The sequence below is a fragment of the Perissodus microlepis genome, chromosome 12, assembly GCF_051167445.1.
Source record: "Perissodus microlepis isolate ML-2025 ecotype Zambia chromosome 12, ASM5116744v1, whole genome shotgun sequence".
Lineage (NCBI taxonomy): Eukaryota > Metazoa > Chordata > Actinopteri > Cichliformes > Cichlidae > Perissodus > Perissodus microlepis.
In genome coordinates, this window is record NC_140472.1 from 18,532,748 (window position 1) to 18,551,790 (window position 19,043).

Below are 19,043 nucleotides of genomic sequence, written 5' to 3' on the forward strand. Positions count from 1 at the left end.
CGTTTAGAAGCACCCCACTGCGGTGAAATATTTCACTTGGGATCATGGAAGGAATTATTTCGAAAAGACAATTAGCACTGGCTGAATACAGCAGAAAATATGCTCCTGGAGTTATCTCTCAGGTCTGAGCCTGACATAATCTTCCCTTGTAGAGCATCATTCAGTAACGATTTATCATCTCTTTTGCAATGAAAGTTGGAGAAATGATTAGTGGGAGTGTCACCAATATGAGCTTTCTTCTCTGTGCTGGTCTGCTGGACCTCAGGCAGACAATTAATGTTGTACTTTAAGTCATCAGACAGTCTGGGCTGTTGTTTGGTGATTAAAGAATGAGCTGGCCCAAGTCCAGTTCAGTATCCACTCATCAGCCTGAACACCTTAAAGCTTAACTGGCCAGACAATAGCGGAACAATTTGTTCTGCCAGTATCTAAGGTGGTTAGTTTACTTAAACTTTGCTGAGACTGGCAACTTTTCCTTTTGTGTGGTTACTAAATGAAGGGCAGTTACGACATGATCCTTCTTGGCTGTCACTTGGTTTGTTGAGACACATTTGTGGCAGCAAGCATGCACATGCTGCAAGGGAGTGAGCCATTTTGTTAACAGTTCACACTTCCTGTGTAAGTGTGCGGGTTCTAGAGTTGCTGACAGTGACACTCGCAGGACCGAGTCCTGCCCTACTTAACAGGCTACAGAGAGGAGGGAAGGCCAAGTTGTCAGCAGCGCTAGGTGCTCACTGCTTAGATAAACCTGGAGGATTAGTGGCCCAGTTAAAGTTGGGGCAAAGAGGATTAGCCTCTTCTCTGAGGTGGCGAGAGATTCCCTGTGTCCTTCAGCGCTGCTGGCCTCAGTGAGCGAGGAGAGAGAGGAGAAGGACAAGAGGTGTCCAGTCAGGCTTTGGTTATCATTAGTGAGAATTGCCATTCCAGCTCCTCTTTAAATAGGGAAAGGTGAGGTGTAACGATGAAATGTGAAAGGCAATGAACCAGTCCATAAATTGTTGCCAGCTTGTGCTTTCATTAGGAAGGCAAAAGCCCATAATCACTGGCCAGGTGTTTCCAAGGGCATCAATAAGACCTGAGGTCCAGTGGGAAAATATATTTCATTGGCGAACCGCATTCTGTTCACTTTACCGCATGTTTTTATAACAGTTAGCCCTCACAATTGATTATTTACAGCTATAATTAAAATATACTATATATAGATGCCCTAGGGTCACAACGGTAGACATGGCTAACACTCTGTCAACTGGAATCTCAACTTGCAACAGCGGTAGAGGAATTTAGAGCTCTGCAGCCATCAGCAGGCCAGAGAAGGAACTGCAAGTGATGCAGATGAGGATTGCAGAGGTCAGGAATACTGCATGAGTTTATGAAAATTAAGGTTAATTTTGACTTTTGTATACATTTTATGTAATTTTAAAACACTGTAGATAATGCAGATCTTAGATTGTAGAATTTTATTTTTTCATGGAAAGAAAGGGAATATTCTTTATAACTATTATGATAATAGCCTAACTACATACGCTCACTGGCCACTTTGTTAGGTACATATGTTCAATTGCTTATTAATGCAAATCAGTCAGTCACCTCCCGGCACCTCACTGCATTTAGACATGCAGACATGGTCAGGATGACCTGCTGAAGTTCAAACTGAGCATCTGAATGGGGAAGAAAGGTGCTTTAAGTGACTTTGAACATTGCATGGTTGTTGGTACCAGGCGGGCTGGTCTGAGTATTTCAGAAACTGCTGATCCACCAGGATTAACCCACACAACCGTCTCTGGAGTTTAGAGAGAATGGAAAGAGAAAAAAGAAAATATCCACTGAGTGGCAGTTCTATGGGTGAAAATGCCTTTTTGAAGTCAGAGATCAGAGGAGGCCAAACTGCTTCCTGCTGATAGCAAGGCAACACTATCTCAAATAACCACTCATTACAACCAAGCTATGCAGAATACCATCTCTGAATGTGCAACACGTCAAACCTTGACGCAGAGGGGCTACAGCAGCAAAAGACCGCATTCTGTGCCACTCCTGTCAGCTTAAGAACAGGAAACCAAGGCTACAATTTGCACAGGCTCACCAAATTTGGACAAAAGAAGATTGCAAAAACAGATGAGTCTGAATTTATGCAGCAACCTTTGAATAGTAGGATAAGAGTTTACCATAAACAGCATGAACGTGTGGCTCCATCCTGCCTTGTATCAATGGTTCATGCTGATGCTGGTGGTGTAATGGGGTGGGGACATATTCTTGGCATGCTTTGAACTCCTTATCATTGTTCAAACCTCACAATTTACCTTGGTATTATTGCTGACCCTCTGTATCCCTCTATGACCAAAGTGTACCCATCTTTTAATGGTTGCTTCCGGCGAGATAACGCACCATGTCATGAAGTTCAAATCATTTCAAAATGGTTTCTTGAGGATTAAAATGAGCTCACTATGCTACTGACTGCTTCCACAGTCACCAGATCTCAATCTAATAGAGAACCTTTGGGAGATTTGCATCATGGATGTGCGGCTGGCAAATCTGCAGCAGCTGTGTGATGCTATCATATCAACATGGACCAAAATCTCTGAAGATTACCTTCTTGAAACTGCGCATTACAAATTAAGGCAGTTCTGAAGACATAAGAGGTCCAATCAGGTACTGGCAAGGTGTAACTAATAAAGTGGCTGGGGACTATTATTAAATGTAAACTAAACAATAGAAGTCATAAACTGATAGCAATTATTGACACAGAAGAAAAGGAATCCTTTCAGCATTTCCTCGGATGGATTAAACCACATTAGACCGTCGTCTCACTCACTGTGGTCTAATGTCAGGTTTTATTTACCTTTGGGAGTAAAATAGCAACGTGGATTTTTAATCATTCAAAACCTAACTGGAAAGTATTTTCTGTAGAAAAAGCACCCAAAAGACAAAAAACATATAAAATACAGTCAGTGTTTACTGTTCTGTGCAGCAACGTACAAACAGTATAAAGATGAACAGTCATAGATTGGAAATGTAAACATAATATGTGACTTTTAACAGTAATGAATAAGTGAAAATGAAATGTACTGCCCATCAGCTGTTGTGTAATGCAGTAACACAAACAAGCAGTGTTTTTAAAAACAAGCTATATAGGGCAAGGAGCCAATTGCAATGAAAACACTGCAGCAAATAAGGGGAAGTACATAATGGAGGGACTGAGAGTTGATTATGCAAATACCCCAGCTGCAAAAGAACACGGAAGGCTATTGTCTTCCATTTGCATACTTGCTTGACAACTATAACCTGCTCATCATGCTCACCATGTTCAGAATAATGTCTCTGTATATGTGTAATAATGTAAATAGTGTTTCAGTCCAAATGAGGGCTGTGTCTGCCTAAGCTGGAATTCCTAGCCTGAGATTATCAAAGTTTGGAAACTATTTAATTAATATCATATAAAAATGGAAAGAAATAGACTTTCTATAATAGATCTGTCCTCTTTGCAGACACTGCTCCCCTACACTTTAGAAAATGAACATTTAAATCAGCATGTGGAGCGTAATTAAGAACACACGGGGGAGGACTTTGCAAAACACAAAGTAAGAAAATTAAAAGTGAAAAAGTTCTATAAATTCTATAAGTCTATAAATATTTATTGATATGTTTTCATAAAGAAGTATCTCTTATTGTAAATATAGGCGCAAAGTTTTATTACTAGCATAAAAATTGCAATAATATTGTAATTATGCTTCTGCTAGCCTGCTACGATTGTGTTTTCGAAAGTATATGGCACTGTAAATGCTGAAATATTCTCGCTTTCTTATATCCCTGAGTATTCTGACACTAATGTCTGAAAAGTGGAGGTACAGTACATTTTTGTGAGATTTTCCATTCTTATGTGAGAAGTACAAAACAAATTACAGCTCCCTGCTTACAAAACACATTTTTTGTTATCCTTTTTTGGTCTCAGGGTTAGTTTCTAACAGCATTTAATGTCTTTAACTCGGCAATTCTTTATCCAGTGTCTCTGCATGTCGTCTGTCCTGTTACACAGAGTGTGCTGCTTTTATATTCGCGACAGCTTTTCTGAACAAAAGGCACAGGAGACGCGTGCAAATTAGTACACTTATTGGCCAAATCGTTCCCTGCAGAGTGATTTCACTGATGCTGATGGCTTTCTGCTGTCTCCTCATCACAAGGACAGCACTCATCATCTGCGGGAATCAGTGCCTGGGTGACAGCGGCTCCATCTCCACCGCGAGATCATGAGACTGAGAACCTTTGCTCAACTCCACCGCCCGCGGGACCACTGTGGACCAGCGATCTAAGGTCGATAACAAGGAAGATTAAATGAGTGTGTGGTCCAGATGAGTGTACATTGTGTCTGTCTGTTTACTTAACCACGAGAATGCAACGAGAATCTCTCACCTCTCCTCAAAGCTCTAACGCCCTGCTGCAACCCGTTGGCTTGGATGGTATCACTCTTTCCCGGATCCTCGTTAATTATCGCCAGGTTCTGATTCCAGTGACACCAGTTAACCTCGTCCACCCTGATTACATAAAAGGACCCCATTAGCAATGAGATTTCTTAGATGTAGCGCCGGCGCTGTTGGGTGGCACAGATTACGAATCAGACAGATCACCTGAAACACCAGCGCCGATCAGGTGTGCCATCATAGTTCTTCCCCACCGTCACCATCTCTCCAACTCGAAAAGACTTGCGAAGACAGACCGGGAACGAGCGCTCGATGTCCAAGATAGTCGTTGCCCACTGGGAGTACAAATTATGAAAAAGATTTGAAGTAAAAAAAGCAGATTTTGAAATTCAGCAGTAAAGGTGTAACCACAAGGGCAGCTTAATTACTGGTGGTTGTAAGTTGGGGAAATATAACACAACATTTTGTCAGTGCTCTTTTACAGTTAAATACTCACAGATTTGGAGCACTTTGCCACCAGAAATAACAACATGAACTGATCTCATAAGTTTTAGCCTAAAAAAAGTAAATTTTGGATCCCAGAAATGGGTCTTCTATCACTCTAAATTGTTCTTAAATGTTGGATTTACTTGTAGTAGATGCTGTCTGTTATTATTATCATCATTATTATTATTTGCTGCTTTTTGAGTTATATTTGTATTGACATATTGTGTCTAACCAGGGACAAGGTCTGCAAATTAGCGAACTCCTGCATCAGCTGCATTTTTGTTTAAAGCAATGTTAATATCTATTGTCCCTGTTTTATGTATACATAAATAAATAAATATCAAGAAGTTCATGATAGTTTTCCATAAAAAAATTGTACATGTTATTATCATTATGTCTAGAGAATGAATCTCTGGCAACTATATGCTTCACAAACTGAAGATTTCCACAGGATGAACTGCAGCCTGATCTCACTGACACGTTTGAGGGATGCTGCAGCCCTCTTAATCACAACATAGTCATATTCTGAACTCTGTCATCTATTTGACTCCACCAGTGTATGCCCATGCTACCGTGTCGTTTTATCCGTTTGTGCTGTTGGCATACTGATATGTTTAATCACAACGAGGAAAGTAACCAAATACGGGTGGCAGGTGTTCATACACTAAACATGGGTCATTTTAGGCCGTTGTTAGGTGGTTGTTATGCATGTATAATTCAACTTCTCTGGATATGAATGAGACGTTACTGTGTTAATTTAATACGATTCAGTGCTTTCATCAAGTGTTGTAGGTGCATTAAAGCCAAAAAAACAGGTGTGAGCTTGTTGCTAGGTGGTTGCCAGGTAAAGTGATGGTGTAATAATATATCACACATAATTCAACTTTTCTGGATTTAAATATGACGTTAGTTTGGTGAAATGAAAAATGATACAACGGTCATATAAGGTGTTATAGGTGCCTAAATGCTAAAAACAGGTTATTTTATCATCATCATCATCATCTTTATTTATAAAGCACTTTAAAAACAACCACAGCTGACACAAAGTGCTGTACTAAATAACTAAATAATACAATTACATAAGATATAAATAAAAGTCAAATAAAAGAAGAAAAAAAGTAAAATAATTAACTAGTTAGTTAATAAACGGTTTAATTAAATTTAAAAAAAAAACAACTAAGTCTCACTACGGTCAAAAGCCAAAGAATAAAAATGGGTTTTAAGACATGTTTTAAAAGTGGACAGTGAAGGGGCCTCTCTAATGTGCAAGGGAAAGTTTTTCCATAATTTAGGAGCAACAATAGAAAAGGCTCTGCCCTCTCTGAGCTTCCTCCTGGATCTCAGTACTTTGTTATGTGTTCTCTTTTACGAGTTCCTGTTATGAGTTGTGCAGCAGGATTTTGAACCAGCTGCAGACGTGAGAGCAACGACTGACTGACCCCCACATAAAGTGAGCTACAGTAGTCCAAACAGGAAGAAATAAAAAAAACGTGAAGAAAAAAAAATCATTTTAGTCTGTTGCTAGGCAGATACTAGGCAACATGATGCTGTGCTAATAGCTGAGTTAGATAAGAACCTTCAGGGGCCTAAGATGCACCTGTGCTCAAGTCTGGTTGATCATGTAGGAGGAGCGGGCAGACAAAATAAAAAAAAACAAAGACACAGACAGAGGTGCTTTGTATTACAGTAAGTTATGGTTCTATAATTTTAAATAATCATCATGCTCTTTAAAATAAAACTTGTCAGTAGACACTGAGACCACAAATGTGTTAGGAAAGTCAAAAATCCAGTGTGCAGGAAGTTTATTTTCTCATTGGCTTCTATGTAATCAAACTCGTTTATGCTAGCAGAAGCGTCGCCCCCTGCTGACAGTTATAAGGCTTTCATTTCTTTTCCATTTAAATTATATGTTTAAATGAGCCTCGTTTTTCGTCGGCTTCCACAAACAACTGACTCACCTGAAGCTTCCAGATTTTTTTGCTTTCCTTGGAGACCTGACCCACTGTCTCCCCCATCAAAGCGATCAACATGTTGAGTAGCAGCACGAAGGTGAGAATGATGTAAGTAACTAACAGGATGAGAAAGACGACTGGATCCTGTGCACTGTAGATCATGTCCAGGTCTCCCATCCCAATGGTGAGCTTGAAGAGGTCCAGAAGGAAAGTGCTGAAAGTGTTATTGTCCCTGCATGCAGGGTAGGTTGTTTGGTCGGTTGGGCAACTACCGTTACACACTGGGCACACTGTCAGCAGAGATACCAAGGCTGTGGGATGGAAACAAAAGGCAGGTTGGCTAAGAGTCTGTGAGCACTTACATGAACATTCACCTGAGAGGCAAGTTCTACCAGTCTGATTATTATAAATATGATGCTACAGCCAGCAGAATGTGTGATTATCATAAAGATTGAAAACAGTTATTAAAAGTGTGACGATTGTATAATTTTTTTCAAGGTGCTGTTGTCTTTCTTTAGAGCCAGCGCCAGTGGCCTCATTAGACAAACATAAAAACAGCTAACCTGATGCAAAACCGATCATGAAGAGCACATACACCAGCAGAAACCTGAAAAGGTCCTTGATAAGAATCTAAGAAGAAAACAAATGTTAAGACACACACAAGCCTTTGGATTTCTTGCATTTTTTTAATTAGCTGTCCATTTTCACAGTCTAACCTTTTGTATCATGATGCTGTAGGTGCCCGTGAGCTTCAGGCCCCTGGTGAAGTAAAGTGTGTTCATCCAGCCCAGGGCGAGTGCAAACACCATGACAGAGACGTAGGCCTTAATGCCAGACAAGTAGAGAGCAGCTGTGACTATAATCAATACAGAGTAGATGAAGCTAGAGAGGACAGAGAATAACTTTGTCAGTAAACCAGTATCACTGGTGAATTGTGTAATACTGAAGTAGGGAGGATGGCAGGAAGATACGACTGCTGGCATTTGGCATTTTAACAGAATGTATACATCACGGCTAATGATCTAAATCAACACAGTTCAGAGAGGATGCTCGACATCCTCTGCTCTGTGTTTGGATCATGGGTTTAATTAAAGATTCAAAATATAAAACATGCCAGCAAGGAGGCTGACAAATTAATTAGATGACTCAATTAAAAGGATGCGAAATTTGCCTCGGGTAAAAGCCAGCCAACGATATAGCGGAGGTGAGGATCAGAGCCTGCGAGTACAGAGGATGGAGACTTACTACAGCAGTTGAAAGGATCCATCAATAAATAAAGACTTCACCCCAGGGCACTTTTTCAGGAAGAGGTCCTTAATCTGCAAAAAGAAAAAAAGTGAGAGAAACATTTCCACAGTGACAACAACACTGCTGAACAGGCTAAAAGAGACTGGGAGAAAGCATCAACCAAGCGATGGTCAGAATATAACAAGAGGTCGGAGGGCACACACTAACATTTGTGAGGAAGAAGAAGATTCCTGATGCCAGTGTGACAATCTCCCCGGCCATCCGCCAGTAGTCAGACGATGTGGTACGTGGGTATGGAGGCTGGAAGGAAGAACATCTGAACATCTTAGCAAAACACACGAAAAGCATCATATGCAGAATGTTTATAAGGAAAAAAGTGACTATGACCAAACGGTAAATTAAAGGATTAGTTTATCATTTTGGAGGCCTATGTGTCTTCACTTCCTCGCTGAGAGTTGGATGAGAAGATTGCTATCAATCTTATATCTATCAAAATAAACCCCAAGCCTGCAGCTTTTATCTTAGTTTAGTATTAGCATGTAATCCCCCGTAAGATGTCAATTTGTCACATTTTACTCTGGAGTTTCACATTTCAAAGTTTGGATAGAGGTATGCTCACTGTTTCCCTCCTGCTTATGCTAAACAAAGATAACTGTCAGCTGCCTGTAGCTTAATATTTATTGTAAAGATATGAGAATGCCATCAATCTCCTTATCTGCCTCTTGGCAGGGAAGCAGATCCCCTGCACCCCCAAAAAAGTAAATATTCTTATAATGTAGAGCACTGAACTCCTGTTAGTGCAGAACTGGAGCAAATATGGAACATAAAATTGCTGCTATAGCAGAGGATGCATTGTATTTTATACATGAGACAGAACATAAAATTAAATCCCTGCAATGATAAATGAAAATATTCAAGTGGTGTCTTGAAAAGTCATTTTCAGTCATTTCACACCTACCTTTCCATCTGTTGGTTGGTAATAAGCCACCAGGGTGAATATGATCATGGTGATGAGGTAGGAGAACACACTGATGTAAAAAGTGACAGCAGCAAACCTTTTCCATTTGGCCCTCAACAGCTCATTGATGGGCTCCACTGCCAGCATCTCATGGCGGTTCTGACAACAGAGGACCAAAAACATGATGCTAATAGATGTGATGAAAACATAAAAACATAAATAAATCCTGATATTTGTATATGTATACAATGTGCCAGGTTTCCCGTGTATTTTTTTATGCTTAGTTTAGATGTTTTAATAATCAAACGGTGGGCTCAATAACCTTAATTTCAAGTTTTGAAAGAAAAAAAACTAAGAAAATATTCTCTTTGTTTACCTCATTGTGACTGGTGTAGACAAGGATTTCCAGCACAGATGGCTCCTCGCCACATGTATCCAGTGAAGAGAGATCATAGAGGGAGGAGTACACTGGACCATAGGCCCAGTCCTTAAACTTACGGGACAGATGACGAACTTCCTCGTCTTTGATCTCACGTCGGATAATGTGTTGAAAAATCTGGAGGAACATGAACAAGGTGGCCTAAGCGTCTTTGATCTGGACTTTCTATAATAAGTGAAAGTGATGCTTAAAACATTTTATCTACCCCTATCTTGCCCAATCTGGCAGCCATCATGAGAGGCGACATGCCATCATTGTTCGGCACTGTCTCCAGGTTGCAGTCTGGGTAAAGCTTGGCAGTCTTGATTAGCAGCAGGTCGTACATCTTTGTGAGGAAACGCGTGTTGTCCTTGGTGTTGTCTGCAATGTGCACCAGCGCGTGCAGCACCGTGTTTCCACGTGAATCCTGGCGTCGCAGGTCAGCTTTCTTGTGCGGATTCTCCGTCAGGTAGTGCACTATGTCAGGCTGGTTCGTGCAGGCAGCCAGAGAGAGAGGCAGCTCACCTGGGCAAACAGACAGAGAGAGTGTGTGTGTTCACTTAATTCTGAAATCACAGGAGATTATTAGGAAAGCTGCATTTCAGATTAAAAATAAGCAAACCAACAGGAGGGTTAATTAGGAACTGTAGCTGGTGTCTGTATGTCCCTGCAAAGCATACAAAACATGGATCAAAGATCTGACTTAAATCCCCCCTATGAAAACAGCACAATTAGCAGTTGTTTGAGGGAGGGGCGCAATGGGGCCAGAGTGCCAAAAGCAGCTGCTGAAAATGAGCCGTTGCCATGGGTGACAGATTACTTTGTCACCCCGCATAGAAACGCTCCTCTTCATGGATTTGCACGGGTGCATGCAGAGTGTTAGCGTGAGTCTAAATCCCATTAGCCATCAGCCCTGCCAGGTTCCTGTACACCTCACTGCAAAGCTCCGCAGCAAATTACTCACACAGTGCCCGGACACGCTGGGATTTGGGAATGACAGCCATGCTAAGTGCAAATAGAAATCATCCCCTGTTTGATGAGTAAGGAGTGTGATGCTCGATTGTGACCATACAGACAATTTTAAAATTTGGTTTGGGTAAAAAATACAATAACATTTTTTAATAAAATTAAAAATAGAGCCCATAATGTAGCAAATCTACTTTTCTTTTGACGTTTTAGGAGAAAAACAATGTGCATCATTTATATTGTTCGATTGCAATTAAAAATTAAAACATGTATATAAAGACATTTTTTTCTGGGTACTTCACACAGCTGATGTCAAACCTGTTATATACTGTCCCTTAGTAAAATCTGAACATTACCCAGCAGAGGGCAGTGTTGGGTTTACTTTACCGGCTCTGATGTAGTTCCCCTACTGCTGTTAGCAGGTCAATGAGGTGCTTTGCACCAGCAGAGGATGTTTACATTTCTCAAATGCAGGACACAGACACCTTTCACTGGATGCAGTCCTTGAACAGCTGACATAAGGTTCGTCTTTTCATGTGTTTTCAGAGCGTCACTAATGAAAGTTCCTCAATATGTCAAAAAAATCTGGGTAGAGGTAAAGGTGGAGCTCACCACTGGACCACAGCAGTGCCCTGAGTGTATTGGCTCTGACAAAATGTCACTTCATTTTTCCATGGAAACAGCTGTTTATTTGCCAGAAAAATACTCCATGCGTTAACTACTTGATCTTGGCAGCTCCTGCGTTGCGCTGATGTGAATTCTGCATTGTAAAAAAGCTGAATAACCGCTTATGAGCAAAGCAGTGAGAGTGGAAATTGAAAATGTGAAGTCATACAAACCTCAAACAAACCACCCAATTATATAAATATTATATGCATTTCCAGGACTCTGTATGTGTGGCTGACTGGGACTGGGAATAGGTGTGCTAAAAGTAGAAAAACAGAAGCACATAAGTTTTTATGTGCTTACAAAGGTCTTTACCAAAGTAGAAGTAACCACCCTCGTCTTTGGGCTGGAAGAAGCGTCCCCTCGCCTGGGCATGAACGTCAGCTCCCTTTTCCACCAGCAGCTTCACATACTGCTTACAGCGTCGTTCGATGGCAATGTGGAGCGCTGTCTGGCCTGAGAACGCCACCGAACCCAGCAGAAGAAATATTACGTTATGTCATATCACTGCTTTGTGTTAATTAAATCAATGTGGAGTAAGGGTCGGGTTTGTGGACAGGTTTTCAGGAGCTCAAAGTTTTAGTAACTGTCTTCTACAATAATTCCCAAAAGTGCAAAAAGGAGTAAAAGCTCAGAGGTTACACTGAGTGACCTAACAACTCATTTTTTGTCACAAGGTGCTACTGTCTCACAGCTAACAGTGTAAGGAGTGAAAGCCAAACAAATGGTGTCTGGACTGTAAACAGTTGTTGTTTTCTTCACCATTTCTCCAATTCAGGGTTCCAAGACATTGCAAACATATTAACTATAAACACATTTTCCACTGCCAGCTGTAACTCAGGGCAAGAAGAAGGGACAGCAGCCCTATATACTAACCGCAAAATCACATTAATTTAAAGCACAAATGCATTTTCTGCAACTGCATGTGGTCGTTTTGGGATTATTTTCATACCTCTGTAGTATACGTCCCTGAAGGGCGTATTTATGAACTCTCTGAGACTCCCATTCTTCTCTGCTATGTCCACCAGCACTGGGATGGTGTTGTTCTGACGGCCATAAAGGTTCATCAAAGCTTTTGGCAGACATGTCTTACCTGTGTATGGCTCTGGTAGAAAGAAAAAAATTCACCAGAAAGAAAAAGAAAAGACTTTAATCCAGACATATTTTTTTTAGAAAGGGATTTTATTTCTTTATTTAATCTAATCTAAGTGTGATACAAAAGCTTCCAATACCCCTTTAGGCCTCCAGCATCCAAGGCTACCCCAATCCTATCAGATGTACTGTAGTACACCCCAGAACATGTACACAATAAATTAGCCCAAGTCTTGGGAATTGCTGGAAATAAATCAGTATTTGGGATTTACAGTAACAGGCTGTTAAAGACAGGGATCAAACAAGCCCTTTTAAACAAGCTATTATGAGATTCTGAGCCTAAAAATAAAGCACTATTTAAACTCTCTCACAGAGGCCACAGTTTGCTGTGATTTCTCTCTGCTGCCTGACATAAAGCTCCTCAGACACACACAGGAAGCTTTGCACTGGGTCAGACAAAGACTCTAACGTCATTCCACCTTTTCCTCTTAATATCGTCGGAGTCAAAACCAGATAGAGACAGAGAGAGGCGGGGAAGTGCAAAAGGTCAAAGGAGCCGGAGGACAAAGCTGAGCGCAGAGCTGACAAAACTTAAAAAAAAAAAAAAAACATTAGAAAGAGTAGGAAACAAATATGAATCACCTGCATCTTAAAACGTACCTCTGAATTCCTCATCGGTTAACCTCTTGTTGTTACTTTGCAGGTACTCCAACAGGCCCTCGAGTTCCACGGGGTCTCCACGTGACACACAGTCGAAGAGAAGCCAGCGGTTGAATACTTTCACGACTTTTGGAGGATCAGAGCTCTGGCTCTCGTCACAGGATGCCTCTGTTTTACTGAGATGACACAGAAACAGGATTTACGTTGCGTTACATGTTCCAACTGAACTGATGATCCAACAAGAACAGGAACTCCCTGTGAACCAGTGAATTTTTAATATTTCACTGATAGAACATTAAGATTTTTTTTTTTTACTTACAAACTATATAAACAATCAAACAGCCTTCACTGCTCCAATAAATAGACCTCTGTGCGTATGGGGCAGGTAGGGCAGCCAGGAACAGACAGCAGCCTTAATATTACCTCAGCGGCTGCAGGGGAAACAACAACATGCTCTCTGTTGGCTTTTAGGGACTGTGCTTCACACACAGTGCGTCTCTATGTGTTCAAACTGCACCACTTCATGTGGCACACCTCTGTCTGCAGAGTGGCGAATGTGGGAGGATTTTGTTTTTAATGACAAAACTTTTCCAAACTAGCCCTTTTGTCCACGGATAAAAATCCAGTATATTTTAACGACAGAAAGGTAAACGCCTAAGGCGAGATGTTTGAATCATTTGAATCATTTTCCATGTTTCCTGGAAGCACACAAGTGCTGCAGTTTGAGAACAGCTTAGATCTTTTCTCTCACCCTCTTGGGAGCTTCTTTCTGCGTCTCTTCTGGTTGCTTGAGCTTCCGTAGGTGCCATAGTCAAAGAGTGAGTCCATGGGTGCTTTCTTGGGAGCAGGAACCACATTTGACTCATATATGGTGGATTCCAGGAGGTCCATTGGGTTGGTTATGCCCTTCTTGAAAGCACCGTGGAACTTCATCCGTAGGTACTGTCTGCTGTCTGCGGGGTGGCCCGGCTGGGCCGGCTCCAGAATTGACTCCTGACTCGAGTCCTGAGTTGCTGGGGATCCATCCTGGCTCTCGAACAGGTGTGAGAGCTCAGATAAAGGGAAGGCTCCATCACCCTCAGGCTGAGCAGCCTCACTGTCTCCCAAATCCACCGAGAGAGTGTCTCTGGTTGGTTCAGAGCTGATGGTGTTGGCCTTGGGCAAGGCAAGGTGCCGCCTTTTGAAGATAGCAGATCGCCCCTTGAATACAAATGATAAAAATGTTGTGAGGAAGCAGCAGGTTCTTTAAATGTCACAAAGGTCTTGTTTAAAACAAAAAGATAAATATTAAATCTGTTTATTTATGTAGAAAAATAACTTTTTCTAATATATTAATAAAGAAAGTGCCAGCTAGAATATTTGATAAGGATCTTTGGTCATTTCATTATTACTATTATTTTATTTCAAGCTCTTGCTTGCTATTACAAGAGAGAGAGCTGAGCTGTATTTAATTATAGTGGACCTGATCATTTTCTCAGGTCACATTAGGAAGGAGGATATAAGACACAAGCACAGTCTCCAGTGGTCACCACCGCCAAGCTGCTTGCTGAAGGGTAAAAGCCTTAGAAAGGCGTCAGTGACTCCCATTTATATGCTGTCTGTATGAAATGGTATTAGACATGCAATTTTAAAAAACAAGTTGGTAAAAATCCCAAGATACTGATCAATACATTTATAAAAACCAGATTAAATACTTTATATGGCATTTGCTGTGCAGGGTTAAATTAAACTGTAATATGCCAGTTTTATTTAACGCTGCACAGCAGTGCTTTTAACATTAGACAATATGATGAGCAAGCTGCACTCAGCAACACATTATTCTGACTAAAGAGAAGATGTATTAAGACTGCAATTACCACAGTGGCACTTGAAATCCACATTTAAAGTGTAAAGTAGATTTAACATCATGCATTTAGGAGTGCTCTGTACCTCATTCATCCCTTTTATCACAATGATGTGCCAAATTCCTCTTCGGGGGGAAACTGGAAATGATGCTAAAGCATGTGGGCTCTGTGCAGAGCAAAGAAAAGTAAGCATCAAGTGAAACAGTGGCACAAGAGTACAGATGAAACATCGGTATGTCCCTAGTGATACAACAAGAGTGTCTGTGTTTAGAGGAGGAATGTATGGAAAACTTTAAAAAAGGAGCAATGCCAACATCAGTACGAGTCTTGACTCCCATTGGTCGGTTGAGCGTGTTTTCTCTAGAAGGCAGAATCACACCACCTTCCTGTTTAACACAGGATATTTACTAAATGAATGCTCTGAATGTTTTCCTATTACAGATGCGTATATTATAGTATCTCTACGCAAAACACACGCACACACACAAAACAGCTGCAGCATACTCTCACACTTTGTGCAGCATGGACTTTTTTTTTTTTTAAAAAAACAGGTCTTTCTGAATTTGCTCAAGACAGCCAATCAATCTAAGCCAAACTCTGCTGTAAAAGAAGCAATACAAACAAGAAACCTGGGGTCCCACTGAAGCAAGAGAAATGACTCACAGCCCCTTTTGACACACTGGATTATCATGCCTTTACACCTCAGTGGGCATTTGATGGTAAAAAGACAGGCATAACAAAAGGCTGCCCCTGATTATAAGAAGACTGAAACACGAAGAGCAAAGACTGCTTTACTAAGGGTTTCTGGATCAGAGTGATAGGATGGGATCATAAAACATCAAGTTGATCCAAGGCTCATATTATCCATTAATGGGGTCGAGAAGTAGAAATTCACTTTTGAAAGTTTCTCAGTGTGAGTGACGCTGAGGGTCCCCTCAGGGATGTGGGATTTCCTGCTTTGCCAGAGCTAACGTGACATTATCCAGAGCCACAGAGCGTGACGACTGTGCCAAACGAGCGCAGGAAAGAAGAGCAAGCAAAAGAACAAGATTAGAATTATGATTTTGAGTAAGTCTTTAGTTGAAATAGATTTTAAGAGTTCGAAAGATAATAGCGTAAAAAAATACAAACATCTCATTTATATTTATTCATAAGTGAGAAAATAAAAGAACATGTTTTTATATTTTTAAAAGCACAAAAACGATGCTAAAAATAAATTATGATGAAAACTAATAAGAAGAATAATGAACATACAAATTCACATCACTTTTTCTACACTAAGGTATTATTTTAAAAAAAAGTTTGTGCGCAACTCTCATTAATTATTCAGCTAACACAGATACAGTAAAATATTTCTATTTCTTTAGCAGAAGAAGCCGTTAAAGAGTATGGTATATTCCTTACCTTCCTCTAACCAGTAAATCCAGTTTTCATTTTCTTAGAAATGTTTACAGCCTGCTCCGTAACTTTATCCCATGAACGTTTGGACGTGTTTTCTCTGATCTACTGTGCGCTCCTTGAATGCATCTTCAGCTTTAATGCAACTCCAGGCATCCAGATGAAAGTGAATTACCTAAAACAGTTGCCCTAAAGTCTCACAGAACAACGGCCGCTTTCACAAACTTTGGGTGGGACAAAGTGACCACATCCTTGCCTCAAAGCAGGAGCCAACACGGAAGTTTTGAGGTGAAGTACCACGTGTGGCCGCTAGGTGTTGACTCCAATGCCGCTCGAGGCTGACTTCACTGAAGTCTCCGGATTTTTCCTGGAATTACAAAGACACCTGAGCACAATTTACATGCCATTACAAGCCACTGTGGTGCACCAGGAATTTTCTCCTCTTCTTGTACCGCCATAAACAACAGTTCCGAGCTGACGTTATCTGTTTCCTTGTTTGTTTGTTTTATGTCTACAGTAACTCTCATTCTGTCATAACATTACTGTGCAAAAGTCAGGAGTCATTCTTTATATTTTGGTTCCAGTGAGCAAAAATATAAAGAATGGAGCCAGAATTCATGTCATTTTTTAAAAGTAGTTTTGAGCAATAGTTCTCCAGGCTTTCTGAAAGTCTTTTTAAAAAAATTCTTTGGACATTGGATGCTTTTTGAGTCCAGTCCACGCACCATATCATTTTCACAGCTATGCTTTTAGTTTGTTGAGCCACTTAACACTGACCTATGACCCTTCCATGCATAAAAAGACACCTAACTCAAGGGATCAACCAGTGTTTTGTTTGACAGCTTAGGAAAGAAACTATTTTAAATTCTAACTTTAGTCTCTTTGTTAATAGCAGCCTGTCACAAAAACATATAATTTGTGCTGATTTACTCAGCTGAATCTATTGAAAATGTCAAGATAACACAGTTTGACAGGCACAAAATAGTATTGTTGCACTAACAAGGTGGTCTCAGTGAAAGGGTGGCTGTCAAGAAACCATTCTTATGGAAGGGAAAGAAAGAGAAAAAGGCTAAGGTATGCCAAATCATACAAGAACTGGACTGGGTAGGACTTATGGAGTACTGAATTTCAATGTGATATTTTTGGTTCAAATCATCATTGTCAGAATGTACAGGGGAGAGAGGTGCAACAGTGTCTACACCCATCTGTAAAACACAGAAAAACTTGGTGCGTTTCAGGCTGGGATGTTGTAATCTTGTCAAAACTGATGAATTATGAAAGCAAAAAAGTGCAGTCAGACTTTGATCCACCCTGCAAAACCATCTGGAAAGCATCTGATTGGCAACAGCTTCAATTTTCAGCATGTCAATGATGAAAAATGTAAATTTGATAGAATTGTGCAAAGTCTGTTTTTTGCCTTATATGCTGTATTTCCATGAATATTTGCACATGGTTCAATAAATCACTGCACTTGTTTTCTTTTGCACGACACTATTCTGGAATTTTCATTTTATTTTGAAGACATCTAATTTTATGCTAAACCAAAGCAGAGATTGAAAGTTAAGTTCATTGTTAACCTGGTTTTCTGTGCCAAAAACACATGAATGCACTGCTGAAACAACATACCTTCACACAGCAGCAGTTTGTCAGATTCTGACACTCTATTCCACTCTTCAAACTCGCACAATGGAGCGGAGAAGAGTTTACTAAATTCCTATGAGGAGGGTGTGGCAAGCCCAACAAAAGGAACATGAGGCGCTATACAAAAGAATAAGAATGTCTGAGCAGTTATCAAAACAAAGAGCCACTTCTTTTGATGTTGTCATTTACTGCTTTTAAAGCTGCTTCACTGTGTATAGTTTATCACTGACCCCCACATAATGTAAAAAAGCTTTAGCATTCAAGGTTAGCCCAAGCACTGAGATTGCTGTAAAAATAGAGATGTCTTATTGTATAAATATTGACAAAAAAAACTGTCATTGGTGGTCACAGACAAGATTACTATAAAAAGTATTTCATTACTAGTATAGTACAAAATTTGAGCCACCCTTCATTTCTTTTATATTTTGCTAGAAAAATTGGAAACAAGTGCAGCAATTTAGTATAAACATTAAATGTGGAAACACAGTATATAAGGCAAAAACGGAGTTTATAAAATTCTAATGAGTTTGAAAGTCAGCATTTGGAATGGTTATGAAAAAATGTTAAAAAAAAAAAAAAATCCCGGTGAGGAAATCCAAGTAAGTTGATTCTGTTACTGTAACTAAAAATTTCACATTTAGATTCGTCACTCCATGAAACCTGTTGCCACTGATTTTCATTCCAGTTCTTGTGTAATTTTGGCTCTCTGTTTCTGTTCCTTAACAATGCCTATTTGACAGCCACCCTTCCACTGAGATCACCTTATTGGTGCAAAAATACTATTTCATGCCTATCAAACTGTGTTAGAGTTGGCATTTTTCAGCAATTCAGCTATAGAAATAGGGAGAAATTATATGTTTTGTGACAGGCTGGTAGTAGACAAGTTCCTAAAGATAGAATTTAAGATAGTTTCTTTCCCAAGTTGTCTTTTAGGTGGAGCGACAACACTGGCTCATCCCTTGTGTCGGGTGTCTTTTTTATGCATAAATAGGTCATAGGTCAGTGTTAAGTGGTTTAGCAAACAAAAGCACTCCTTTGAAAATGATAAGGTGCAAGGACTGGACTGAAAATGAGTGAAAAATCAGCCAATGGTTAAAGAGAAACTTTGAAAGACCTTCTGAAAGCGTGGAGAACTATTGCTCAAGGCCTCCTTTTAAAAAATGACAAGAAAGTCTGGCTTCTTAGAAGCAAAATATAAAGAAATGGGGGTTGAACAATACACATTAATTACACATTAATTACACACATTAATTCCACAATGATAGGGAACAAATTAAAGAAGACAAATAATTTCATTGATAA

At 40.1% G+C, this 19,043-nt stretch overlaps 1 protein-coding gene across 2 annotated transcripts; it reads right to left on the minus strand.

The window, feature by feature from the left end:
* Positions 1-2,182: 2,182 nt before the first annotated feature.
* Positions 2,183-16,396, minus strand: trpv4 (transient receptor potential cation channel, subfamily V, member 4). 2 transcript variants are annotated; one of them, XM_084946848.1, is made up of 17 exons: positions 16,107-16,396; positions 14,788-14,868; positions 13,610-14,058; positions 12,859-13,034; positions 12,059-12,211; positions 11,422-11,562; positions 9,701-9,999; positions 9,433-9,612; positions 9,057-9,215; positions 8,306-8,398; positions 8,096-8,169; positions 7,567-7,732; positions 7,414-7,480; positions 6,857-7,161; positions 4,620-4,747; positions 4,405-4,526; positions 2,183-4,300 (listed from the first exon to the last, which is right to left on the minus strand). In XM_084946848.1, the coding sequence occupies exons 2-17, from the start codon at positions 14,794-14,796 to the stop codon at positions 4,200-4,202; spliced, it is 2,622 nt and encodes an 873-aa protein (XP_084802974.1). In that variant the 5' UTR covers positions 14,797-14,868; positions 16,107-16,396; the 3' UTR covers positions 2,183-4,199. The 2 variants fall into 2 exon arrangements, with proteins under 2 accessions (XP_084802974.1, XP_084802972.1); XM_084946846.1 differs by lacking the exon at positions 16,107-16,396 and having other exon boundaries at positions 14,788-15,827.
* Between the last annotated feature and the right edge of the window lie 2,647 nt (positions 16,397-19,043).

Excerpts from the sequence above, each read along its gene's own strand:
- trpv4 (XM_084946846.1), bottom strand. The coding sequence starts at position 14,895 with ATGCTTACTTTTCTTTGCTCTGCACAGAGCCCACATGCTTTAGCATCA. Across the intron at positions 11,563-12,058 it reads CAGGGACGTATACTACAGAG|GCCAGACAGCGCTCCACATT; the intron begins GTATGAAAATAA and ends TGGCGTTCTCAG. Across the intron at positions 4,527-4,619 it reads GATCGGCGCTGGTGTTTCAG|GGTGGACGAGGTTAACTGGT; the intron begins GTGATCTGTCTG and ends TTATGTAATCAG.